Source organism: Crinia signifera, chromosome 1 (genome assembly GCF_055691185.1).
Source record: "Crinia signifera chromosome 1, ASM5569118v1, whole genome shotgun sequence".
Classification (NCBI taxonomy): domain Eukaryota; kingdom Metazoa; phylum Chordata; class Amphibia; order Anura; family Myobatrachidae; genus Crinia; species Crinia signifera.
This window is the reverse complement of record NC_139217.1, coordinates 253,553,290-253,581,274: the sequence shown is the minus strand read 5'-3', so window position 1 is coordinate 253,581,274 and position 27,985 is coordinate 253,553,290. Positions and strand designations below refer to the sequence as shown.

General features: G+C 41.7%; 1 protein-coding gene across 5 annotated transcripts in view; it reads left to right on the top strand.

The window, feature by feature from the left end:
• Positions 1-27,413, top strand: part of GATAD2A (GATA zinc finger domain containing 2A) — a 68,217-nt gene extending 40,804 nt beyond the window's left edge. For 3 of the 5 annotated variants that reach the window (XM_083180235.1, XM_083180225.1, XM_083180231.1), the window contains exons 2-11: positions 3,681-3,937; positions 16,203-16,329; positions 16,505-16,660; positions 17,254-17,370; positions 18,347-18,535; positions 19,624-19,891; positions 21,944-22,233; positions 22,387-22,570; positions 24,200-24,268; positions 25,296-27,413. In XM_083180235.1, the coding sequence (XP_083036361.1) occupies positions 3,690-3,937; positions 16,203-16,329; positions 16,505-16,660; positions 17,254-17,370; positions 18,347-18,535; positions 19,624-19,891; positions 21,944-22,233; positions 22,387-22,570; positions 24,200-24,268; positions 25,296-25,423 (1,776 nt within the window). In that variant the 5' untranslated portion in view covers positions 3,681-3,689 and the 3' untranslated portion in view covers positions 25,424-27,413. The remainder of the gene's footprint in view (positions 1-3,680; positions 3,938-16,202; positions 16,330-16,504; positions 16,661-17,253; positions 17,371-18,346; positions 18,536-19,623; positions 19,892-21,943; positions 22,234-22,386; positions 22,571-24,199; positions 24,269-25,295) is intronic. The other 2 variants (XM_083180229.1, XM_083180233.1) reach the window with 1 other exon arrangement.
• The last annotated feature ends 572 nt before the right edge of the window (positions 27,414-27,985 follow it).

Sequence of the window (27,985 nt, the reverse complement as noted above, 5' to 3'; positions counted from 1 at the left end):
GTCTGTGCTGGAATGAGGCATATAAAGCCCAGTTAGTGCTGAAGACAAAGGTAGATATGTGGCCTAGATGTATGTTTAAGAGGGTTAGAACACTGATATATCAAATGTATTGCTATAAGAAATTCTAATTGTGTTAATGTACAGAAGACCAAATAAAATCCTTAGGGAAATTTCCGATTTAAAGTTACATAGGATAGAAAATAATCATTCATTCCTTAGCCTGAAAATATACGCACATATATTGAAGTGTGTGTGTGTGTGTGCGTGCGTTTTTTTTAGGAGCACCATCTATTAATATATAGGATGCCTTCTTTAGATCACTACCAGTTCTTAATAGAAGAATTCTTATCTAACCACCCGTTGTGCAGGATCACCTTCCTCTCTATTTTACGCTACCCCCAAAATGGCAAATACCGAACTGCTAATTTATAGTCTATACTACAATAGGGACTTTATTTTTTTACAGCTATCCAGACCATTTTTGAAAATTGCTTACTGTGAATATTCCCACGTATGCGTTCTTAATTCCTGATTCACAACACATCTATCCTCTGTATGGGCCCTGGGATGGAAAGTGAATTCATAAATTTGGTAGATTGCATTTGTTTTACATACATACATACATACATACATACATACATACATACATACAGTAGTGTAATGCTGCCCATACACTTATGCGATCGGATGCAATATCATAGTGTTATGTCCATCGCATTTTATGGTGCAAAAATGCCCCATTTCAGCACCCGATGTCGCATGCCATCTTTGGGATGACACATCTAGATCTGTGAAGGAGCGCTAGCGAGGGTCAGTGCGGTGGACGGATTTGAAAAAAATAAAATAAAACACTGGGTGGCCCTCTGGCTGAGCTCAGCCAATCAGAGGGCCGCCCAGTGTTAAACCGTTTTTTTTCTTCAAATTCTGCTGCCACCACTGACCCCCGCCACTCCTTCATAGAGCTACACTACCCAGATGGATGCAGCCAATGGTCCCTCCTGCCCCCTCTCCCCAAACCAGACGATGCTGAAAGCGTTCCCTCATGCAATCTGTACTGCAATTTGGTAGATACTATGTGCAGCACATACTGTCTATATCAAGGCGACATTCGACCGGTGGGCCTGCGCATCGCATGGTCCCTAAAAAGTCCGTACAGCCATTCGATTTATCGAACAGATGTGTTCGAAATTTAAAGATTGCATTCAATATCTCAGTGTATGGGCTACATAACTTCATTACCCTTTGTGGTAATGGAGGTTAATTACTCTTGATTGCAGTGAGGTACTCAAAGCCCTACATTTGGATTTTTTTATTTGCATTTGTGCACTTCTTTTGTTTAGTTATATATATATATATATATATTTTATTATTATTATTCCAATTCCACCTTTTTTCCTGCAGCTCCTATCTGTGTTAAGTGATATTAAATTGTTTGTGCTGCTGATCTTGATTTATTGGGAAGCCCATTACTTGTTTCCTAGCACGGCGCCCGTCGGGTTGATCGCATGCCTTAAGTTTAAGGTACTTAAGGCATGCGATGGACCCGATTTTCTGTCAATCGCCAGTTTATTTGCCGGCAAAAGAGAAAATCGCGGCCATTATAATGGGCCGTGATGCGACCGACACAATCAATGCGATTTTCCCATAGAGAATAATGTTAAATAATTTTTAAAGTTAAAATCGCGTCGGTTGTGGGCCATTATAATGGCGATCAACACGATTTTACATAGGGAACAATGGGAAATGGGCCAATATGGCCCATTTCTCATTGTATAGGGTTAATGCCCCCCCATTGTTAACGCCACCCCACTATTGACGCCAACCTGAAGCGTGGCAAACGCAGCGAGCCCGCGTCCTCCGACCTTTTCATACCCCCACTATCCATGTCGGCGTGGAGGTGATTTTATAAAGTGTGGCGAGCCACCGAGCCCGAAGAGCTCCGCGAGGAGACGCGTATACCTGTGAAGTTATGCGCGTCCCCTCGCGAGGCTCGCTGCGCTCGCCACACTTTATAAAATCAACTTCACTTCCGACGTGGATAATGGGGGTATGAAAAGGTCGGATGACGCGTACCGCTACCCCTCGCGGGCTCGCTGCGCTCGCCATGCTTCAGGTTGGAGTCAATAGTGGGGTGGCGTTAACAATGGAGGGCCATTTCACCCATCAGGAGGGGGGGGGGTAGCCATGAAAATGGGGGGTTTTGGGGCTTTTTACATTAAAATCAATGTAAAATGGGGTCTCAGGGACCATTTTACATTGATTCCAATGAAAAAATCTCGTTCATCGCATGCGATTTGGTTGGCATGCGATCGACGCAATTTTTCCGACCCGATCAATACAATCAAAATCGCGGGCGCCGTGCTAGGAAACAAGTACCGTTTGTTATACCCAACTGTAGTGGGTTTAGAGCAGGGTTGGCCAAACCGGTCCTCTAGATCTACCAACGGTCCATGTTTTCCAAGTTACCTAGCTGGAGCACAGCTGTTGTCATTACTAGCTGTCACATTTTTAAACCTGCTGCATTCATTCCTACTATAGATCCACAGGTTGCCTGGAAAACATGCACTGTAGACCTTGAGGACCGGTTTGGCCACCCCTCGTTTAGAGGAATAAATTAACTTAACATGTGCGAACCACCAGGCGTGCTGCGTTTTTGGCTGCCCTAAAAACTAAAGGGTAGAACGATATTCTACTCTCCTCATTCGGAGGGTGCAAGCAGAAATAATGGGTGCATATGGCATTCGCACCCATTAGCACACTTTATTGAATAGCATAGCCTGTAGCGTACAGGCTTTTAATTCCCCATATCTGCCTGACCTGATCATATTCCGATAATTAGCCTCCGTTACTTACGTAAGTGAATATGATGGCTTCAAAGATAGATTTTGTTGAATGTTTGAGAACCAACTCCTGAAACTAAGTTATTAGAGCTACAAACATTTTTTTTTTTTTTTCATATTTCTGCTTTCCTCAGAGTTTGTGGAAACTTTACTAAAAATCTTGGAGAGATTAGTACCAACCATTCAGTTTCTAACTACCCATTTTCTAGGACCGTATTACCAATTGGGAATCTGTCTCTATTTTGTCAAGACTTTTTTTGTACGGACCTTAAATCTCTTATGTTGGGGGGATCAGTCATTGGCAAGTACATACATACTTTGTTATAGCAGGAGCCATACTGCATTCCCCAGTATTACCTGGTCTAGCGATGTCCAGTCATAATGCATGTAGAGATGACACAGGATGTATCTGACAATGGAGAGTACATAGTAACATAAAGGATACATATATATATATATATATATATATATATATATATATATATATATATATATATATATATATATATATATATATATATATATATATATATATATTCTATTTTCATGTTCCGACCCATCTGAATTGGCAAAACCATTAAAAATGTAACCTAGTGTGGACTCATCCTTAGTATGAATTTATTTCACCTATTTTCCCAAAGCATACTGTGGTTGCAGTCTATAACCACTTATTTATTTTACATGTTGCTGCTCCATTTACCAGAATGTTAGGAAATGCACATAGGGACCAGCCATATAAGTGTACACCTTTTCTTATCTTAATTGAAATCTGTATTTTTGCTGTTTATGAATGGTATGAGTTATAAAACTAAATATTTGTATGTCTCTTCTATATATTAGGACAGCACTATGGCAGATGAAGCATGTCGGACACGAAGCCAAAAAAGGGCACTTGAGCGAGACGTGACGCCGAATGATATAGACAATAAAAAGTTGAAACTGGAGAAAGAGCTGTTAGATGGAGAACACCTCATAAAGGATGAGCCTGGGACAGGGAAAGTGCCTGGTCTTCTGAAGGGCGGTGAGGAGGTGAAAGCAACCATCAAAGTGGAGGTACCAACTGGAGATGAACCAATGGATATGAGCACATCAAAAAAGTGAGTAATAAATGTGTGGCAATCATTGTTTGTATCCACACGTCAAAAAGGAAAGTAGTGGAAATTCTTGTTTCAGATCTGGGTGTGGACAAAGTGGTGGGAGACTGGTGAGGTGGCATCATTTTATATGGCTCACAAAAAAGTACTTGTATATTTCTGTTTATGGAGTTGTATATGTAATTAGTTAACTTTGTCTCACTTATTTACTGGATTATACTTGAAAAAAGTGAGAAATAATAAATAAAAGTGCCTTCATATATTTTGTACACAGGCGTAGTAACTTTTGCATGATTACAGTGCCTCAGACATGCCTCAACATTCATTTCTGTTGGTTTTTACTTGACACATATTCAGAAATCGTCCTTGTGTGGGTGGTTTCTTGTCCACTTTTTAATGTCTGTTACTTTGGCCTAAGACTTGTAGTAACACTAAAAGGATGACAGTCATGATGGTCAACAAAATGGGGAAAGTCTCAGCTTCTACACGTGAAATAGGCTATTGTCTCAAATCTATCTATCACCAAGGGCCGTATAATGGAGCAGTTCCTTTTTTGCACCATTTAGATGCCCTTTAGTTGCAGGGATTCCCTGTTACAGCTGGACACTCCTTAATTGCATCGGGCAAGTGATGCAGCCCACACATGCATCGATTTAAGAATGCGTTTTGTACTTTTAAAGTACAAAACGCATCGCGCGTACGATTATCGTGTTGTATTAGCGCGGCGTGTGCGACGCGATGCTGTGCTATGCGCGTTCCCGGGGGCCGATTTTAGATGTCCCAAAAAGTATGTGCAGCAGGTACTTTTTAGGACATTATCGCATAGCATCGGGCTCAGCATTATACAGGCATACGAGCCGATGCTATACGATGGGTTTTTTGTTTTTTTTTTGGAAATAATTACATACAAATTGGTATCAACAACTTTATTGCAGGTTTGAAACATGTGAACTCGAACAAAATAAAGGTCAGAAAAAGCCAGTGAAAAAATGTGCTTAAATCGCACAGCATCGCATCGCAGACAGCAAAATAACCATCACATCGGGTCATGCTTAATTCTGGCAGAAAAATTGTAAAGAACCATTGTACAGCCAAAAACGCATAGCACTGAAATCGGTGCGTGTGTGGGCACCATGAGTCTATGCCAGGGGTCCTCAAACTATTTTGCTCTGGGACCCCATCAGACAATAAAAATAATTACGGGACCCCAGAAAGTTACTGCAGAAGATCACATAACATGTGTAGTCATCAGAGAGCACCTGCATGGCAGCATTGTGGAGGCATAACATGATGGGAAGAGTCTAAAATAAACAATTCAACAGATTTTTGAATAGTTGCAACCCCATACTGAGAAGGTTGGGACCCTCTTGGGGGTCAGGAACCACAGTTTGAGAACCGCTGGTCTATGCTGTAGTAGAGCTTTTATCAGCTTTATTTAGGCGGAATGGGATCATTCGTCAGACTGCATTTAGGTCTACAGTCATTAGGTCGACCCCACTAGGTCGACTGGCAGGAAGGTCGACCTGACTTAAGGTCGACATGGGCCAAGGTCGACATGACTTAAGGTCGAATTTGCATAAAGGTTGACATGAGGAAGGTCGACTGGTCATAAGGTCGACATGGGTTTTTCACTGTTTTTTTTTTATCCGAATGTCGACACAGTCGACATGGACACAGTTGGCAATGAGAATCGGACCCTCGCATCGCTCGCTTCGCTCGCAATGCTTCGGGCACACTATTTTATTCTCCCACCACGCCCTAGTGGATGGTAGGGCATGAAATACCGCCTGTCGGCACATGTCGGCTCAAAAAACAGTGAAAAACCCATGTCGACCTTACGACCAGTCGACCTTCCTCATGTCGACCTTTATGCAAATTCGACCTTAAGTCATGTCGACCTTGGCCCATGTCGACCTTGGCCCATGTCGACCTTGGCCCATGTCGACCTTAAGTCAGGTCGACCTTCCTGCCAGTCGACCTAGTGGGGTCGACCTAATGACTGTAGACCTAAGTTAATTCTAATAGATGACCGCATCCATTTAGGCATACTGTTTGCCCAGTGCCAATAGAACAGCTGAATAGCCCCCCACTAATAGCAATGGCCAATGAGGTGCAGTAAAACATAACTATGACTAACCCTTAAGTCAGGGCTTGACAAATGTTTTTAAAATCTGGGAGCCAGGATGAATGTGTAGGAGCCAGACAAACTAAAAATAGGGACAGTGCACGCCGAAGGTGTGGAAAAAATTTACAACGCAATGCCTATTACACATGCCACACACCCATTACATGTTATTCCACATGCCATAATGCCCATTACACGTTATGCAACATACCGTAATGCCCATTACACATTCTACCAAACACCGCCATGCCCATTACACATTAAGCCACACAAATGCCCATTACACCATGCCACACACCATAGCACCCACTAAATAGGGTTTCAAGGTTCAAATGATAACAGGCAGGTACAGCTGGTGAAAACTCATTTAGTCCTCCTAATAAGACACAAAGCACCCTTACCTTTCCTTGCCACACACATGCCCCAGGTAATGCCCCTCCACAGTGCCACATCCCCAATTCCCCCCAGTAGTGACACATCCATGATGCCTCCTGTAGTGGCTGGGCAAAGGGGGGACTGGGCTCCCGTGGCTGGGCGGAGGGGAGTGAGTTATGTCGCGGAGCTCACATGGGGGGGGGGGCTGTCACGGAGCTCCTGCAGGCTGCAAACACGTGGAAGGGGGACGGAGCTTCAGCAGCCAGGGCGGAGGGGGATGTCCATGGATCTCCCGCAGCTGGTCGGAAGGGGGACGGAACTCCTGCAGCCGGGCACAGGGGGGGCGGTCACAGATCTCCTGCAGCCGGGCAGAGGCAGGGACGGAGCTGCTGGCGGTAAGCAGAACCTCCCTGATAGGTGCCGCTGCACTTAATTTAGAATATACCAGCCTGCGCCTGACAGGCTGGGCGGGGGTCGGGGACCACGCTGCCGCTGGCCTGAAAGGAGGGGAAGACGGGTGGTCGGGCTGCTGACGACCAGATTCTGCTTCCTCCCTCCCTGCAAAAAATCTGGTCGCCAGGAAGCAGAATCTGGTCGCCGTGGCGACCTGGCGACCGGTATTTGTCGAGCCCTGCCTTAAGTAGCATTTTGCCCAAACTGACCTTTTTTTTTTGTTTTTTTTTTGTTTTTTTTTTAACCCCTTCATGACAGAGCCAGTTTGTGCCTTCATGACAGAGCCCTTTTTTTCAAATCTGACACCACTTAAGTGGTGATAACTTTTTTTTGCTTTTACTTATCCCAGTGATTTTGAGATTGTTTTCTCGTGACACATTGTACTTCAAGTTAGTGGTAAATTTGGGTCGATACAGTCTGTGTTTTTTTGTGAAAAATACCAAAATATCGTGAAAAAATGGAAAATTTAGCAATTTGCAAAATGTTAAATTATCTGCTTGTGAGACAAATAATCATACCACTCAAAATAGTTAATAACTAACATAGACCATATGTCTACTTTATGTTTCCATCATTATTTCAACTTCCTTTTAATTTTTTTGGACACTAGGAGGCTTACAATATGAATAGCAAATTCTCAAATTTTCAAGAAAATTTCAAACACTGATTTTTTTAGGGACCAGTTCAGTTCTGATGTGACTTTGAGGGACTTGTATGTGAGACACCCCCATAAATGATGCCATTTCAAAAACTGCACCCCTCACAGTATTCAAAACAGCATTTTGGAAGTTTGTTAACCCTTTAGGTGTTTCACAGGAATTAAAACAAAGTGTAGGTGAAATTTCAAAATTTCTTTTTTTTTGCAGTTTCAATTTTAATACATTTTTCTAACGAATACAGTAGATTTTACTAGAGAAATGTGACTAAAAATTGATTCCCCCAATTCTTTTGTTTTCAAAAATATCCTATATGTGGCCCTAGTGTGCACGTTGACCAAACCACAGGCTTCATAATAGAAGGAGCACCTACTTGATTTTGGAGCCTCCTTTTTATGAGATTTTTTTTTAGGCACCATGTAGGTTTCTAGGCACCATAAGTGCTAAAAGTTAGGAACCTCCCCCACAAGTCACCCCATTTTGCAATCTACACCCCTCAGGGAATTCATCTAGGGGTATAGTGTACATTTCAAACCCCCAGGGGTTTCACCAATTTTGTTACAACTGGGCTGTGAAAATGAAAAATTACATTTTTTTTACACAAACGTGCACTTCTGGCTCAAGATTTTTCATTTTCACAAGGAATGAAGGAGACAAAGCACCCCAAAGTCTGTGCCCCAATTTCTCCCGAGTACGGCAATGCCTCACATGTGACCAAAAAATACCAGTTGGGCGCATGGCAGGACTCAGAAGGGAAGGAGTGATTTTTGGATTTTGCAGCACAGATTTTGGTGGAATGAATGGTGGGTGCTATGTTGCATTAGCAAGACTCCCAAAGCACCAATACAGTGGAACCCCCCCACAAGTCACCCCATTTTGCAAAGTACACCCCTCAGGGAATTCATCTAGGGGTATAGTGTACATTTCAAACCCCCAGGGGTTTCACCAATTGTGGTACAACTGGGCTGTGAAAATGAAAAATTACATTTTTTTCGGTTCTGGCTCAAAATTTTTCATTTTCACAAGGAATGAAGGAGACAAAGCACCCCAAAATCTGTGCCCCCATTTCTCCAGAGTACGGCAATGCCTCACATGTGACCAAAAATACCAGTTCGGTGCATGGCAGGACTCAGAAGGGAAGGAGTGATTTTTGGATTTTGGAGCACAGATTTTGGTGGAATGAATGGTGGGTGCTATGTTGCATTACCAATACAGTGGAACCCCCCCACAAGTGACCCCATTTTGCAAACTACACCCCTCAGGGAATTCATCTAGGGGTATAGTGTACATTTCAAACCCCCAGGGGTTTCACCAATTTTGATACAACTGGGCAGTGAAAATGAAAAATTACATTTTTTTACACAAAAATGCAGTTCTGGCTCAAAATTTGTCATTTTCACAAGGAATGAAGGAGACAAAGCACCCCAAAATCTGTGCCCCCATTTCTCCAGAGTATGGCAATGCCTCACATGTGACCAAAAAATACCAGTTGGGTGCATGGCAGGACTCAGAAGGGAAGGAGTGATTTTTGGATTTTGCAGCTCAGATTCTGGTGGAATGAATGGTGGGTGCTATGTGGCATTAGCAAGACCCCCGAAGCACGGTGAAATGATGAACCTAATAATCCATAGATGTGTGGTATATTTTGAAACACTCCTTTATACATAGGCCGGGTTTGTCGGGGCAAGTTTCACAGTGGAAAATAGTTTCCTTTCTTATTCCCTTTTTATAGCAAACTTTGCACCTTTTTTGTGTCCTGCCCTTTCTTGCAGTGGAGGGGATTTCGTTGGGAAAATGCTGCCCTGGTACAATACGGGGGCCAGTACTAGAAGTACTGGGGCCCTCTGCCTGCTGGTTCCCAAATATTAGGCCCTTTATGACTTCCTCTTGAAAGTGCATAAATGTCCCCCTCTGGCCGGTAGAACGGAATAGCACGTAAGCGTTATACAGTGCCATCTGGATGATATACACGGCCAGCTTCTTATACCAGATATTTGTTTTCCGCAGGGCACTGTACGGCTTCAGTACCTGATCTGAAAGATCCACTCCGCCCATGTACTTATTGTAATCTAGGATACAATTTGGTTTTGAGGTGTGGGTACTGGTACCTCGTACAGGGATGGAGGTGGTACTGTCTCCATGAATTGTTGTCAGTATAAGGACATCCCTCTTGTCCTTATATTTGACCAACAACATATTTTCGGTGCATATTCCCCTGCTTTCACCCCTTCTTAGTACTTGGGCAATGTGCGTTTTGGGGAGGCCTCTTTGGTTCTTGCGCACAGTACCGCAAGCTGCTGTACCTCTTGAACCAAGGGCCTTAAACAGGGGGATGCTAGTGTAAAAGTTATCCACATAGAGGTGATAACCCTTATCCAGGAAGGGGTGCATTAAATCCCAGACAATTTTTCCACTAACACCTACGAGGGAGGGGGGGCATTCTGGCGGTTCAATTCTTGAATCCTTCCCTTCATATACCCTAAACTTGTGGGTGTACCCTGTGGTGCTTTCACACAGCTTATACATTTTTATGCCATACCTTGCCCTCTTACTGGGAAGGTACTGGCGGAATTTAACCCTTCCTTTAAAATGTATAAGGGACTCGTCGATACTAATACATTTATCAGGGATGTATAGCTCTGCAAATTTGGCACTGAAATGATCAATGACCGGCCTGACTTTGAATAGCCTGTCAAAGGTGGGATCATCTCTGGGTGGGCACTGTGCATTATCGGTGTAATGTATAAATTTATGGATTGTCTCAAAACGAGTCCGAGTCATGGCCATACGGTAAAATGGGGTGCTGTACAGAACATCTGTACTCCAATATTGCCTAATTTGTGGCTTTTTTACTATGCCCATATGTAACACCAGACCCCAAAACGTCATCATCTCTACTGCATCTACAGGGGTCCACCTAGCAAATGATGACGTGGGGTTTTGAGCAATAAACTGCTGGGCATATAAATTAGTTTGGTCCACCATTAAATTTATAAAATCATCAGAGAAAAATAATTTGAAAAAGTCAATTTCTCTGAGACCTGTGGAATCAAATTGGATTCCTGGCATGGCCAAAAACTCAGGAACCTGGGGCTCAAAATTGTCTGGTGGTGGGGTCCATACGAGATCAATTATTGGGGGGGGGGGGGGTCTCAGCTGCTCTACGGGGGCGTCTTTGAGGGGGTCCCTCATCACCAGAGGAGGAAGAGGAGCTTAAGACGAATCCTTCAAATTCCCCGCTTGCCTCACTGGCTGTGTCAGAATCAGAGGCAAGCATGGCATATGCCTCCTCCACTGAATACATTCTTCTGGATGACTGGGATGACATTTGGGATGACATTTGGGATGCCATTTTTATTTTTGTGTTACTGGTAGTGAAATGTTTCAACACGTGTATAGTGTAGGGGGGGGGGGTACAAACTTTATTTCAACCCGGGGGGTATGTAGTGTGTAGTGTGTATGTAGTGCAGAAAAAAAAAAATTGAAGGGGTTAAAAAAAAAAAAAATTGAAGGGGTTAAAAAAACAAAAAAAAAAGGTCCTGCGCCAAAAATTGAGCACAGATGTTGGTCAGTAACGTCCGTCACTGAACAGCGCTCAAAGGCAACAGGAATTTGATCAAAAAAAAAAAAAAAATAGATCAACCCTGTGCCGAAAAAGCTGATCAGTGATGTACGTCACTGATCAGCGCACAGTGGCCACAGGACACCCACAAAATCACAGTGTGTGTAAAAAAAAAAAAAATTAAAAAAAGACCACACAGCACCCACAAAAAAAAAAAAGGTGATCAGTGATGCGACACTGATTACCAGTGAGGGGCAGCAGGTGCACAACCTTTGGTGCAACTGACAGTGCAACTGGCAGCAACTGACAGGTATATATATAAAAAAAAAAAACCTCTGCGCCCCCAAAAAGTTGCTGATCACCTCAGATATAGTGATCAGCACAAAAGGCGGGGGTAGCAGACACAAAATATACACTCTCTATCACTCTCTGTCACTATCTATCACTATCTATCACTCTAGGACACTGCAGCAGCAGCACTGACAGTTATATGTATAAAAAAAAATCCTGCACCCCCAAAAAGGGGGGGTAGCAGACACAAAATATACACTCTCTATCACTCTCTGTCACTATCTCTCTCTATCTCTCTATCTCTCACTATCACTATCTATCACTCTATGACACTGCAGCAGCAGCACTGACCCTGCACCCCCAAAAAGGGGGGGTAGCAGACACAAAATATACACTCTCTATCACTCTCTGTCACTATCTCTCTATCTCTCACTATCTATCACTATCTATCACTCTATGACACTGCAGCAGCAGCACTGACAGTTATTTATATATAAAAAAAAACCAAAAAGGGGGGTAGCAGACACAAAATATAGCTCTCTCTGTCACTATCTCTCTATCTCTCTCTATCTCTCTCTCTATCTCTCTATCACACTGCAGCAGCAGCAGGAAGTCCCAAGAAGTCAGATCCAGGAAGCGTCCAGCACGCTACAAGCAGTGATCAAGTGATCAGGTAAGGTATTTGCAAGGATCAGGTAAGTATTAGCAAGGATCAGGTCAGTATCACGGCAGATAGGCACGGTGACCGCTCTGCACGCTACTCCAGACCGGAATGGCGTCTGCAGCGCAGTCACCGTTAGTTTAAATGTCGCACCTTGGCTGTGATTGGTCCGTGGGTCCCACGGACCAATCACAGCCTTGGGGGCAGGTGGGGTGAGGGTGGGGTGAGGTGTCATCGTCACCGATGACCCCCTCATGCCCCCTGACGCCCGGCGGTGATTGACACCTGTGTTACCGAGCGTCTGATTCGCTGGTAACACAGGAAAACGCTGTGAATGGCTGTTCACACTGAACAGCCAATCACAGCGATCGCCGACGGGGGGGCGGCATCGCAGCCCCCCCTGGGCATGCAGGGACATGTCTGCTGTCAGGGACAGCAGACATCGTCCCTCTGTCACTGCGTCTCTAGACGCAGTGACAGTTTAAAGTCATGACGTATATATACGTCATGTGTCGGGAAGTACTTCCCGGCCATGACGTATATATACGTCAAATGTCGTGAAGGGGTTAATACCTTTTTATGGTCGTAGACTATACTTAAAGAACTACATTATATCCCAGGTCTAAATGTACAAACTTAAAACTGCATTGACCTTTCAGTGGCCAGTACTGTATATAGTTTCAATTGTTTGTCTGCTAGAGATGTTATCCAGTAATAGTATTGTGTATGTGGGTTTTTATTTATCCTCTATCACCAGTTTTTTTTCTTTCTGTGTTTTGTGCAGATTAACTTCAAAGCGACTTTATTTAATATGCTTACTGTAAATTTGATACAATTAACAAAATGGCCCCATAAACACTTAAGATATGGCTCAAAGGGCCATCTGAGTGAGATCTTATAATATTGGCAGGTATTCAATGCTGTTTGAGAGTGGTGACAGCGAGCAGGGCTTGCTGCTCGCTGTCACCACTCACCCTGACAGCATTCAACACAGCCTCCGCATCCGCCAATTCCCCCTCGATCAGTTTTTTGAGCGAGGGGGAATTGGCAGATGCGGCTCCAGAATCAGTGAGACCCGCGGCTAAAAACTGTGAGTTTTCTGCAGCAGCCGCGGGTCTCGCTGTTTTGGGGAATTCTCGCCATCCTGTGACGGCAAGGATTTCCACACAACGTTGAATAGAGCGAGCGGCCGGCGCGGGGGTTAAACAGCGAGGATCGCTGGTTTTCAGCAATCCTCGCTGTTTAACCCCCTCGCCGGCCGCTCGCTGCGGCATTGAATACCCCTCATTGTCTTGTGTGTGCAATCAAAATATTAACTATGCGTGATTTCTGCACATCATTAACCACCCCTCCTGTCGTGGGTTGATTTTTGGCTGGGATCTGCTAGTGTGTGTGGGTCTTTAGAAACCATATACAATTCTAAACACTTTTTGTTCTGGTCATTTGGAAATTAACACATGTCTAAGGTTTGTCTGCCATCTAGTGGTATTTATAAGCTCTTGCAGCCATTTAAAAAAAAATAAAAAGCATCATGAGATCCCCCTCTGTATGTTTGATTTGGTACTGTCCGTGTTTGTTTTTTGATGTTGAAAAATCATTTTTTTTTTACATTTTCACTATGTATGCATGTGGTTAGTGTGTAGTAGATTTCTGGATGAGCAGTGCATAGGTCGAGTAAACACAATATGTATGGTTGTGAACTGACTCATTCTTGTGAATGTTGATTCACAGAAATGTATATAAGTGGCACTACACACAGAAGTGGACATGTTCACTTCCTACACAAACTCATTATGGATATTACCAGAGACCACTGGTACAACATTGCTGCCATGTAGGCTATAGTTGTAGTCTATGCCAGAGTGACTGTGACCCAGTTAAAGGACAGTTTTTTGGGATCTAACTGCTTGATAGCCACAAGAATCTTGGCCTGAGCAAGGTTTTTTTTATTCAAAGTTTCCATCAGCTGGCTAAAGAGCAGATTGATGTGCTGGTGACTTGGTGCTGCAACATGCTAGCAAGTTTTGGTGGCAGTTGCCCAAATGAGTCTGTAGATCCACAAATCCACCACTGATTATTTCCCAGTTTGGGTACTAGTCGTCCCAGTGGGCCCCAGTTGACTGTGCAGCACCGAAGAAGTTACAACATGAATAAATTGTGGCCAAGACTGGTTATGTGGCTACCATAACACTTGTGAAGCAGTGCATGGTCACCGAGGACCGGTATGCTAACCAGTGCCTGCCACAACTGCTGGAAGCCATTTCCATGAAATTGTGCTCATGGTACTCTTCTCCATCCTGACAATGCATCTGCCTGCAAATCCACGAAAGGGGTGGACATTCTGAGTTTGGTCGTCCACTGTAATATCTTTGTGTTCCCTAGATGTGGCGCATACGTTTGGAGTGCCCTAAAGTTGCAGTGGAGACCTTTTAGCATGTAGAAGGCATACCTGCTTTTATACTGGTCCAGTTGCTTCACCAGGTCTTTTGCATGAATGCAACTCTTCATAGACTCCTCTTTAGTTTAGTTTAAGGGGGGGGGGGGGGGGGGGGGGAGAGAGTGGTGGTCACTTCTAAAAAAAAAAAAAAAAAAATAACAAGAGGAGTGTGCTTCTGAAACTTAATGCACACCTTGTTTAAACCTCCCAATTTGAGCTTGTTGTACAGATAGTGAGAATGTGGTGTTTTGTTTTTTTGTCATTGTTAATAATCCTGATCAGTGATTTGATTATTGCATTTTAAGACAATCAGAGTAGAAATACACCAAGACATGGCTTGCTTGTGGGAAAAGTAGCGGTGGTTTTGTGTTTAGTCTATAAAATGTCAGGCATTCCTTTCAGTATGATAGGACCAAAAATGGTAACTGTTTGGCACTGTCCCCCAATCATTCCTTGTATAAGCTGTGAGGGACATGCTCATCATGGGCCTTTTTGTGCCATGAGTGACCTACAGTAGCATCGGGCATGTTGTTGTATAGTTTAAATATGGTGCCTGATATAGAGTTCATCACACATGCAAAAATCTTTATTCAAATGGGCAAAATCATGTGCACTGCAGGTGGGGCAGATGTAACATGTGCAGAGAGTTAGATTTGAGTGAGTTACATTGTTTGTGAGCACTGTAAATACTGTTTTCTTTATGTTTACACTGCAATTTCGATTTGTTTGACCATGCCTCACCCAACTCGAACACACTTTCTGCACATGTTACATCTGCCCCACCTGCAATACACATAGGGGGCCTTACTAAGAGTTGATTGCAAAAGCTCTCTCATATGGGCAAGACTATGTGTTTTTATTTTTTTATTTTTTTCCAATATTCTAATTGGTGGGAATTTATGCAGTCAACAGTAAAAAGTATCCTTCAGCGAATAGCTGATCTAGCCACTTAGAGGTTAATTCAGAGCCAAGCAAGGTGCCCCGTCTGCCCCTCTTAATCAGATGCTCGGAATGGCTGTAGCTTGCGGCTCTGAAGGTTTTGGATACTCCCACCAAATGATTGACAGGCTTATCTATTTAGCATACAGAGAAGAGAGGATACAGCAGGTGGAAGGTCTTTGGGGGATTTTCAGTGCGGGTGATTCCAATATACAAAAAAAAAGGTAAATACAGCAAACTATATAATTTTTTGTTCCACCTGTTTAACATTTTTACTGCTGGTAAACCTTTTTAGTCAACATGAGCAGTAGGGTGGTGCAACCTCAACATTTTTAATGCTGGTTTCAGCTAAGTTTACAACACTCATATCTACTGCAGTTTGTGAGTTCATAATACCCTTGAGATTGTGTGATACCATTACATTGCACAATTCTAGTTGTATTTACATTTTCTGACCATATTGCATCTCAATCACTGCCTCGGCTAAACAACGGAAGATCGTAACAGTGTGCTGGTCTAAAAGTGAGTTTACAAAAGTTGTCAGGCAGTGTGTTCAGAATGTGTATTATGCTGCACAACTTGCTTCGCTCAGGGCATCGCTGACAGGCCCAAACTCTCCCAGAAACACAAGGATCAATATAATGCACAGTGATGCTAATCAGCTGGCAGGTGGAACTTGTGACCAATCGTCTAGCTTACACTAAACAGAATAAGCAGTGATTGAGCTGTTAAATGTTAATTTAATTTTTTCAATTTCTTGTTGGCTCAGTGAAATAAAGAGAGAGAAGAGGGTTCCTTCCCCAGATGTCATTGTTTTATCTGATAACGAGCCTTCCAGTCCACGGATGAATGGTTTAAGCAGGCAACCAAAGGAACCAAATTCTGAAACTTTTTTGGTGAGTACCAGGCCTCTTTTCTCCTCCAGCGCTTCCTAATTGGGTTTTCAATGTATGTTCAGGAGTTGGGTCTATTTTTAAGAAAAAATGGGTACAGTAAGCACTCCTAAGCCTTCTTTCTTCACCTGCAGATCTCCTGGCCTCATTGGCTTTGTTTCATGTTATTTATTCACAGCTAATGCAGAAAAGCAGCCCTGAAGAGCGAGAGCGAATGATCAAGCAACTAAAAGAAGAGTTACGGTTAGAAGAAGCTAAACTGGTGCTACTTAAAAAGCTCCGCCAGAGCCAAATCCAGAAGGAAACTGCCCCACAGAAAGTTAGTGGTGACATTGTATGTTTGGGTTTTGTTTTTCCAGTGTTTTATGTAGCACAGCAAATTTGACTATAAATAATAAAAACTATGCATCAATAGTGGTATGGTATTTATATGTTTTATGTAGCTCTGTAAAATGTGATCCCCATGTTGAAATAAATGAGTAAAGATGGACCTGTCACAATGAGCTTAACCTCTTAAGAGTTTTAAAAACATGATCAAGTGGAATAACATTGTAGTTGCTGATAGGTGAGTGCGAGGCTATTATATGGCTGAAATACGATTTAGTGATCTGCCATTGGTGTGTACGGTACCATTGGCATGAGGATAGTCAGTGGAAAGTGGATACATTGAAAAATGAACCGTTCCCCTCATCTGCTGGCCACCATGTCTGTCATTCACGATTTATTTCAGCTAAGCAGTCTTCCGCTTGCAGCTTTGCAAAATTAATTTTATTTGATACTGACTGAGTACACTCATTTGCCAGCTCAGAGTAGCTGCTTACTTGGTATGGCTTATTACAACAATAGTTGCGGTAATGATGAAGACCGCTGTTTTTGTTTGTTTTATAATTGTGATCACTTTTTAATGTTGCGTCCTTTTATTCACAGGTAACGTCACGTATATCTGGCGCGGTTATCCCTCCTCCATTGGTACGAGGTGGTCAACAGACACCGGCCAAGCAAACTACACAAATAGTTATGCCACCTCTTGTGAGAGGAGCACAGGTGAGCATCTAATATTGTTTGTCTGTTTTATTATTTTTGTAGCTAGTAATGTACTGTAATTACTTTCAAGTAGATTAAAAAAAAAAAATGGGTACTTATGTAGTATCTGGGCTGCCGATTTTTTGATTGTATGCCTTAAGTTAAGGCATACAATCAGATGCGATGCGATGCGATATCGCATCGCATACGATGCGATGCGATGCGATGACCCGATTTTTCCATAGGATTCAATGTTAAAATGGACTGAGTCCATTTTAACATGGAATTCAATGGGAAAAAGGGGTCCTTTTCATACCCCTACTATCCAAGTGGGCATGGAGTTGGATATAAACCTGTGGCGAGCGTAGCGAGCCACCGAGCCCGAAGCGTGGCGAGCGAAGCGAGCCCCGCGAGGGGACGGTATTCTGTGTCCCCTCGCGGGGCTCGCTACGCTCGCCACGCTTCGGGCTCGGTGGCTCGCTACGCTCGCCACAGGTTTATATCCAACTCCATGCCCACTTGGATAGTAGGGGTATGAAAAGGACCCCTTTTTCCCATTGAATTCCATGTTAAAATGGACTCAGTCCATTTTAACATTGAATCCTATGGAAAAATCGGGTCCATCGCATCGCATCGCATGCGATTTGGTCGGGTGCGATGCGATGCGATGGACCCGATTTCAAAATCGGCAGCCCAGTTACTACATAAGTACCAAAAAATGGTTTTGTAGAACCAGCACACCTAGTATCTTTTAGCTGTAAGTGCACAAAATACACAATAACAGAAAGCTATTTTAATGCATAAATCTGGTTTGGGGTTTAATTTGCAAAGGCGTATTCACTTAAGTTGAACTGCTAACTTTACGTTTAGGCCATTAGGGTTATAGAAGTCCGTTTGTTTGTATTTTTTATTTTTCTATTTCTGCTGCTGCTCCTTTTTAGAGTTTTTCACACTCATCTCCCATTGCCTCTTCCTTGTCCCTCCCTCCCTCCCACAGCCCATTTCTGTCTCTCCTCAACAGATGCACAATATCAGGCAGCACCCAAGCACTGGTCCGCCTCCTTTACTTCTAGCACCTCGTGCATCCGTGCCCACTGTGCAGATGCAAGGTCAGAGGATCATCCAGCAGGGGTTGATACGTGTGGCCAATGTGGCAAACACAAGTTTGCTGGTCAACATACCACAGGTTGGGGCAAATTTTACTTATTCCTTTTCACCATTTAATTCTACATGTTGTGTACCATCTTTTTTATTATGCTCCATTTAAATAAATAAAAAATTAAAGACCACCTACATTCAAGTAGTTGACCCCCCCCCCAAATGACTGCTGCGAAAAGGGTGTTTTGTTGCATATGCACAAAAAAAATCTGAACCGGCCTAATTGCACAGAACAATAAATGCTGCAATGCACTATGCCCCTGTGTCTGTGCATGCCAGGCGGCAGAATACCAGGAAGAGGAGCTGTCCAGTCGGTCTGCTGTGCTTCTGGAGTGGACCATCTAGCTGTTTTTCCTTTTGGAATTTGACAGAAATGCCAATGTCCTGTCAATGACTCTAAATAAGCAGTCCTTCTAATTAGGCTAATGGCTCTTTTATTTATTTATTTATTTAACGCAGTTCCATGTTTATACTAACGCTGCTCCTCCCCTCAAGTATAACCCCATTATAAAAAAAAAAAAAACACTGCATAGCTACTGTACTGTGAGGTGCAATGACTGCTGGGAAATAGAGACGACTTTCATGCTACCCGGGGGGGGGGGGGGGTTCTGAAATTATTTTAGCAAAAATCTGGCATGCACTTTAGGTGCGAGAAAATACTTGGTTTCTATCATTGTGTTCCATCTCCCAGTCCTGCAATTAAATACCAAAAACCTACTCTGTGGTTTTGTTTTTTAGTGTCCTGCCCAACAATTGACTCACTATCCCCCAAGTATGTGATGTTTTTCAAAAACAAGCCCTTCAGGTTCTATGCAAACTTTTTTTATTTTTTTTTTGTGTGTGCAATACTTCACATCATGGGAGTTTCCACAGTAATTATGTATCAGTATTTCATGAAAGTTAGGCTTCATTAAAAATAAATTTGAGCAGGGCACCTAGTAAATTTATTTTGTACCTTTTTTATTTATTTTTTAAACTGCCACTCAAAACATGATGTTTCTGCTAATAAGGGATGGGTCACATTGTGTTGTGCATTTTTACGCTTCTTGCGAGTACATGTTTTGCATTTAATTGTGATGTCACTTGATATTCACATATCTTTTGAACTTTTCTTAGGCATCCCCAACTTCATTGAAGAGTTCAGCTGGAACCACAGGCAGTACCACAAGCATCTCGTCAAGCACTAATGTGAACGACTCCCCTGCTAGCCGACAAGCTGCTGCCAAGCTTGCTCTACGCAAGCAGTTGGAAAAGACCTTGCTGGAGATTCCTCCCCCCAAACCACCTGCCCCAGAGCTCAACTTCCTTCCAAGTGCAGCCAATAATGAGTTCATCTATCTGGTAGGACTAGAGGAGGTGGTACAGAACTTGCTGGAGACGCAAGGTAAACCTAAATGTGTAGAGGGGATTATACAACAAAGGCGGAAACCATTGCTTTTATCATATTGGTGAATTATGTCAATGAGAATACATTTCCATTTGAGAATATATATATATCTATATATATATATATATATATATATATATATATATATATATATATATATATATATATATATATATATATATATATATATATATATATATATATATATATATATATATATATATATATATATATATATATCTCTAAATATCTCTAAATGTTTATGATTAAGAGCTTGTACATTATATTTTAAGTATTTAGTGCCTTTATATTAAAAACAACTGTCCATTGTTTTGCTTATAAATATCCATGTTGCATTGCACACTGGGCAGCAGCAGACAGTCCAGTTCTTTGAGATTGCGATGCCCCCGCCCCCAATTCCTGCTCTGTTCAGGTGCACATGCAGCAGGGATACACATTTCAGTTTACAGCCTCATATGTTTGACAACCCTGACAAGAACTTTAGTCCCTGTACTAAAGAATGTGCACACATGTGGGAAGAAACACCAGTGGGTGCCCACAACACCTTTTTATGATCTATGCCAGGGCTGGGCAATTGCGGCCCTCCAGATGTTGATGAACTACACATCCCAGGATGCTTTGCATTAGTTTTGCTATGTGGCCATGCTGAAACTGATGCAAGGCATGCTGGGATGTGTAGTCCATCAACATCTGGAGGGCCGCAATTGCCCAGCCCTGATCTATGCTTTAGCATTGTATGTATGTATGTATATGTGTGTGTGTGTGTATATATGTGTGTGTATGTATATGTATATATATATATATATATATATATAATGTGTTTTAAATGGAGTATCTGCCTGTGGTACCACACTGGGGGTCTACCCTATGTGGACCCCAAATGGTATACAAAAATTGAGGGTGTTGTGTAACTTTTGGCTCCTGGTGACCAGGATGATGATTTTTTTTTTTTTTTAAATCTATTAAATGTGGTGGGCAGTGTTCAAATCCTGGTTCCTTCTCCTATGAGAAGCCCAGAAAAAAAAAAAAAGTACACCCAATGTGTAGTAGAATCTATAGTAAATTGGTTCCTGTAAAGGAGATCAGGGTCTGCAGCTGGCCATATATTAGAATGACCTGAATACGACGCGGATCGTATTCAGGTTGTATGATCAACCGAGTGATCATGTGTGCTATAAAACACTTACCATCACTATCAATGCGGACATGTTTGCAACATGTATGATCAGTGGTGCAAACCCTTGACCTTCGGGACTGTACATCGTACTGCTATACCTCACAAGGTGCACATTCGATCGCATGAGACTAGAAATAGTGTGTTCGTTCACGATATCGTTCTACTGTCGTTGGTTGGCCATCCAACCAATGACAACATCACAAAATGGAAAAAGAGGAAAATTTTGTTTTCTTTAATGGAAAACAGCACTTTGGGTCACGGCAACCGGAAGTGACCTTACGGGGAGCCCTTTGCCTACATATACTGCATCCACTAAGCACCACTCCTCAGCCCTGAGGAAGTGTTTTTATAGCAAAACACATTGACCCGAGGAGAGGTACAGTCTTATGTACACAAGCACTGTTGGGAGAAAGGTAAGCCCACCAGCAGTCTATTTGCAAGGTCAATCCGGATTGCTGACCTTGTCTTTGACTGCAGTGGCAACTAATCAGCCCAGTTGAAGTTGCTGCATTTACTTTTACATTTGCTTTGCTATTGTGAGTACGGGTACGCCAATCATTCATTTTCATTAAGAAATTATGATTTGTTTAATCACGACATGCACCCTGTGAGTCATGGTGTGCCATATAGAATTCCTTGGTTATACCCTGATCTCCTTTTATAAGAAATAACTTGAAAAAAAAAAAAAAAAGGAGTACATCCAATGTGTAATATGTTATTTTGTGGGGCTGGGGTTTTTTTTTTTTTTTTTTCTTTCCTGGTCTATACAATGTTTTCAGCATTACAACTGTCATTCTTAAAGACCTAACAAATGCAAGTGTCAATATTGTTATGCAACCTTCACCCTACAGGTAAAACTGTGCCGCCACCCTCTTCTAATGAGCCTTATAGTTGTGCCCAATGCAAGACCGACTTCACCAGCCGCTGGAGGCATGAGAAGAATGGGACCATCATGTGTGATGTGTGCATGACCTCTAATCAGAAGAAGACCCTGAAAGCGGAGCACACTAACCGACTGAAAGCTGCCTTTGTGAAAGCTTTGCAGCAGGAGCAGGAAATTGAGCAGAGGATACTGCAGCAAAGTTCTTCCCCTGCACAGATTAAGGCAGAGCATCCTGTGCAGCACCATTCTCTGAAACAGGTGAGTTGCTGGCTTCTCATGTTATGGGTAGTTGGTACAACATTGATGTTCATGTAAACTGTGACTGTTGGGCGCCGATGTAAGGGGAGCGTTGGGTTGTTTAGTCTTGACAATTAACAATTTTTCCACTTTTTTTTTTTTTGCTGAGAGCAGAGCCCCACGCCTATATCCCGTGGATTGTCAGGGACAACGCGAGGCGTTCTGCATACGTTCCCATCTTCGACCAAGCTGCCCGGTGCAGCCACCATTGCCAATAGATCGGTGAAACCCGGAGAGCGTCCTTTGAACAAAATTAATTTGGCACCTGGAAACTGGAAGAAAAGCCCAATTAATGCAGGTGAAAAAACATGGAGAGGCTTTTGGTTACAGTTTGCCTATCCGTAATAAATACCCATAAATATTTAGGGGAAAAAAACTTTTCCAGTACAGATATGATACCCCAAATTCACTCATTTAGAAATGAATGTAGCCTGCATAGCTAGGAGTCAGTGTGGATCTTACACCTGCATAAACTGATTTTAAAAACCATAATAGTGTTGCTTTAATTATAACTCTGAGCAAACTCAAGGATAATCTGCTTTTTAAGGGGATTTAGCATTTACTTGGTGTTCTGCCCAATGATGTCATACTTATGGCACCCTTTCCTTGCCAGTAGTCCACACCTCTATTGAGAGGGCTTTCACCCTACAGTATGGGCAGGCGAAAAAAGTGAAACCATAGGCTTTATGCAAAATGGAGAGCTCTGCAAGGCAATTTACTAGCACCACAAGTCAGATGCTGTTTATGATTTTACTCCATAGTTGAAAATTTACAAATACAAAGAAAATGAAGTAGAATTAAATACATTTTCAGTCCTCTTTAAGGTTTAAATGAAACTGTTTTATAATCAAGATATATATGATGCGCACCTAGCCATGATGTGACCTTATTAGAGCAATCCACATCCAGAGAGTTCTATGTCCGATTTTGTTATGTCTTGCCCTGGTATATGACCAAAAAGCGCAGTACCCCATGGTGTAGATGTAGCTGCAAGATGACTCTCCTATTTGAGAGGATCACAGTGAGGCAATCTCATGCTAGTTCTTTAGCAGTTCCCATCTTTAAAATAGTAATGTTATTATACCCCTTTCAGATATTACTGGGTGAAGCAGTTCTAACAGGTAGTTTGTGTAGTGTGAAAGGGTCATCCTGGGTCTTAAAGCCGGGTTAATGACCTGGGATTTGTCATCCGGGTAGATCCTTTCACACACAACACAAATTACTCGTGTTTTCAGCAAATTACAGTGTTGACCCTTTTTAACCCAGTAATTTGCTGCTATGGGTGAAAGGGGGTCAGACTGCACCCGGTAAAATGACCCGGCACTCAAAATCCCGGGTAATTGCCGGTTCACATGTCTGAAAGGATTATAACCAACGTCTAATTCAGGGATGGGGAACCTTTGGCCCTCCAGCTGTTGTGGAATAACTCATCCCAGCATGCCCCGCATCAATCGTAGCATGGCCACATTGCAAAACTGTAACCAGGCATGCCGGGATGTGTAGTTACACAACAGCTGGACGGCCTAGTCTAATTACTGGGGAGGAATGAATTAATTTGCTGTTGTTGATGACTACATCTAGATATAGGTTTTATTTAAGGAAATAGTATTGAATTTGGTATTGGCAGTTATGTATTATTGTTTCCAGAATTATCTAAGGGCACAACCAATATCAGGAGCAAAATCTGTGCACCAAAAAAAAAGTGAGTTTCTGGTACCCAAAGTTTAGCAGTTTCTGTTATTGGTCAATAGATACACATCTTAAATAGTGCTTAAAATATGGGCTCCTGAATTCTGCCATTTGTCTGTCCCATAAAGAAATAGCTTAAACTGCTGCATTACATGATATATATATATATATATTTTATAAAAATTCTGGGCCATTGCATTATTTAATTGAATCAAATGGGTATAATTGTTTTCTATAGGGCAAACTGCTAGTCAAAGAGTCATAGCGACACAACAATCAAAGAAACAATCGGTGGAGATGCACAGGGGTAAGCAAAACTGGTAACTCTGTTGCTGCAACAAAGTTGCCTGAACATATCGTGCAGCATTTAAGTGTTTGGTAGAATAATGGTTTTAAAATTGTATAGTCTAAAACAGGTGTAATTGGTGATCCATTAGTTATGATTTGTTTTCTTCTTCTGGGAATCAACATGCACTGCTGAGTTGTTTATAATTATCTGTGCTGCAAATGTCAACACCCTCTTGCTTGTTGGTCAGAAACCTAAATGTATGTGTCTTATAGCCCTTTCATATTGCACAAATAACCTGGTCGTTCCTTTTGAATTAAAGTCCAAACGCAATTGGAAGTGGTATTTATGGCAACATTTTTATGAAAATTACTGATCTATCCGAAATATGGACCATTTAATGGAATATATAGTATATTGTATCCGTTGGATTTTAACGAAAATGTGTAAAAAGTATCATTAAAATCCAAATTCCCATCTAGGCACCTCAAACTTAAAATTGCAGAACTAATCATTTTACAGTTTCAATCTGCTCCAAAAACTTCCTTCACTTATTTAGTGATGATAAACATATAGTCAATGTTTATTTATAGTTAAACAATTATATTTTTTAATACAAATTTGAATGCACTTTCACATGCAGCAATGCCCTTAGACATGACCACATGTGAAAACTGTGCTACCTAAATGGCAGTTGGCTGGCAATACAGCAAGGTTGGGATTTGGAATGTGAAGCCACAACGTCGAATATTATGACTTTTGGGCTGTCAACGGGTTGGAGGAAGTTTAAGTGGCAGGGTACGGTGATTAAGGATAGGGGACATTGGGGGGAGTAAGGTAATTATGCTTACTTACCTGACCTCTCGACATTCTTTCGGGATACCGGCATTTGAATACTGTTAGTATCACCACCGCTGGTCATCCGTATGTATACTGATGAAACGGCACTACTTGTTGCTCTGGAACACAGGTTTCATTTTGTGCAAATATTGCAATTCAACACTACTCATGTGGTTTTTCTTTTTTTGTGTGTGTGTTCTCTTTCCAGGAGGGACATTAGCTTTCGTGAACCCTGGCCTAGCTGTGCATAAAACTGCATCTGTGGACCGCCAACGGGAATACCTCCTAGATATGATTCCTTCCCGCTCAATCACCCAATCCTCTACGTGGAAATAATGAATGCATCCTTCGATAGTGACAGACCTAAAGACAAATAACAGTTCAAGAACATCAAAAAAGCAAGAAAGGACTTTTTCTTTTTCCCCACATTGTCCTTTTCCTCCCATCATGTTTGGAAGAGTTATCCTCTCCCAACACGTTTCCACATGCGAAGCTTGGTAGCAACCTGCAGATGAGGTGTTGGGTGTGCTTTTTGTCCAGAAAGAGGAGTGCTGAGGAAAGAACATATATATATATTTTTTTTGTCTCTTCAGATCTTGGTGTAGACTGGCAGATGAGATGAATCAGTGTACTACCCTTTGCCATGCACCAAATTCATACTACTTTCTGGCTTCAGGTCTAATTTAACTAAAAAACAATAGTATCTTCCCTGTTCCAACTTTTACAGAGGCATCACCGAATTTGCCATCGTGGGATTTGAAAGTGTAACTGGATTATTATATATATATAATTATTATTATTATTTTTTTTTTCTTGTTTTAAAGGAGGAGGGAGCGGATTGGTTTTTTCGCATGGTTGAATTTATCAGGTCCACTTCTGATTTCTGGAGCAGAACATATCCAGTCAGAACAAATTCATTTGTTAAATGCAACAAATATAGTTATATTTAAATAGATCTATGACAAAATAAAAGTTTATGCCCACAAAGTTCCCTGCTGTGGGTGGTCCATTCACTTGGATTTTATTATCTGACAAAGGCTTTTTCTGTACAGCCTTTTGCTATTTAATCCAGTTTTATTTTTCACTGGACACAAGCTTCTGAAGGGGCAAAGGACATGGAAGCTAAGGTGAGGTCTGACTACACCTCCTGTTTAGATAAAATGCTGCAATATTCCATTATTATTTTTTCAGGCTATGTCAGTGGCTTCCCTTAGTCCACTCTACTGACTGTGCAAATATTGTTGCAACAATAAAAAGCAAAGCTTAATGGGGACAGTCATACACTCTTCGTCTGTCCACCGCACCCTCATAATTAACGGATGACCCTTTATTTTCAGTGTAAATCATGCTCTTGAAAATGCCATTGGAAGCATTGATTTGGCAGAAAAATGATGATCGTTTAAATCCTTATGTCCTCTGGGGGGAAGCAAATGTTTGTTTTATCCACTTTCTGTTTTGTGGACATAAATGTTAACTAACTTTTTGATATATGCAGTTTGCTTAGGGATTAGTGTGGGGTGTTTTTTTTTTTTTTGGTCTGTCTTACCTTTTGGGTGGGAAGGGAGAATTTCTCTGTACAAAAAGGAAAACCTTAGAATTTAAACTTGACTATCTGTGTGTATGATAACTTAGCCGGCTGAGAGAATATTATAAATATATATCTATTTTTTCCATTCCAAAATGGAGGTTTGTTTTAAGCTGAAGGATGAATTTTTATTTCCTTTCCTTTATGGCTGAAAGCAGTCATGGTCTTCATCAAATTTTCCTTAAGAAACCTCAGATTTCCCATATTTAGCAATAAGGCACTCAGGTGTTGAAGCCTATTTAGGCAATATTCTGTATGTCACATGACCTACAATTTCTGGGTACCTTATTACTGTGTCCCAAACCCCACCATATGCACAGGTCACCAGATATTTTTTATTCCCTTGTCTGTACTGATATTTATGCCTACTGCTGTACCATTGTCTTTTAGCAATACATTACGTTATCCAGAGGAGAGCTTCCTTTTGATCATTGATAGTATAGTACTTATGGTCATAATCCTGTTTCATTTTCAGTGTTTCAGCATGGCTACCATCTCCTCTATCAAGAACACACTTTACCAGAATGTTTTTTTTGCAATTTTTTTTTCTTCAAACACTTGATTTTAGAGGTGCAAATATTTTGACTCTGTGGGATAAGCATAGTGTGTGTTTGCGCGTGCCTGCCAGAATGCGTGCAATAGGAGGTGCCCCATCACTAATAGAGAACTAGCTGTTTCTATTTAATCACACTGGCCAGAACCGTATTTCTGAATAATATTAATAAATAACTAAGCCAACTATGTTCTTTGTGAGGTTTTTTTTTTGTTTAGGACGATAAGTCGGCTATTGGTGACTTTAATTTGCTTAACTCACTAGCTGTTATTTTGTAGTATTGGGAGTTTAAGTAATACAGCAGCAGATGCTTCATTTGAAATTAAAGGTAGTTTAGCATTTTTGTTTACTTTTGAGCATTTTGCGATCATCCAATGTTTACAAGTACGGCACCTGATTGACTTCCAAGTGCCGGTTTCTCTAGTATATTTGAAATAGAAATCCTCACATAAGTGCACCTCCACAAGTTTGTCTATTTTTTAAATTCCCACTTTTAATTGCATGTTTAGCTGTGCATGGTAACTTGTACCAGAAGTTGTTTTCAATGTACTCTTGTAAATTTGAACATCCCAGTGCCAGTTTCTGTTAATATCTCAAAATATCTTTTGTTTAATTGGTAAGTTTACAGAGTTCTATACCCATTCATCCAGAAACTTTTTACTTTGCTGGAAGGATAACCTGGAACATTTGTCACAGAAGTCCTAGTTGCCAAAGGTGGTTTACAGATAACAGACCTTTCTCCAATGTCTATAAAGAACCT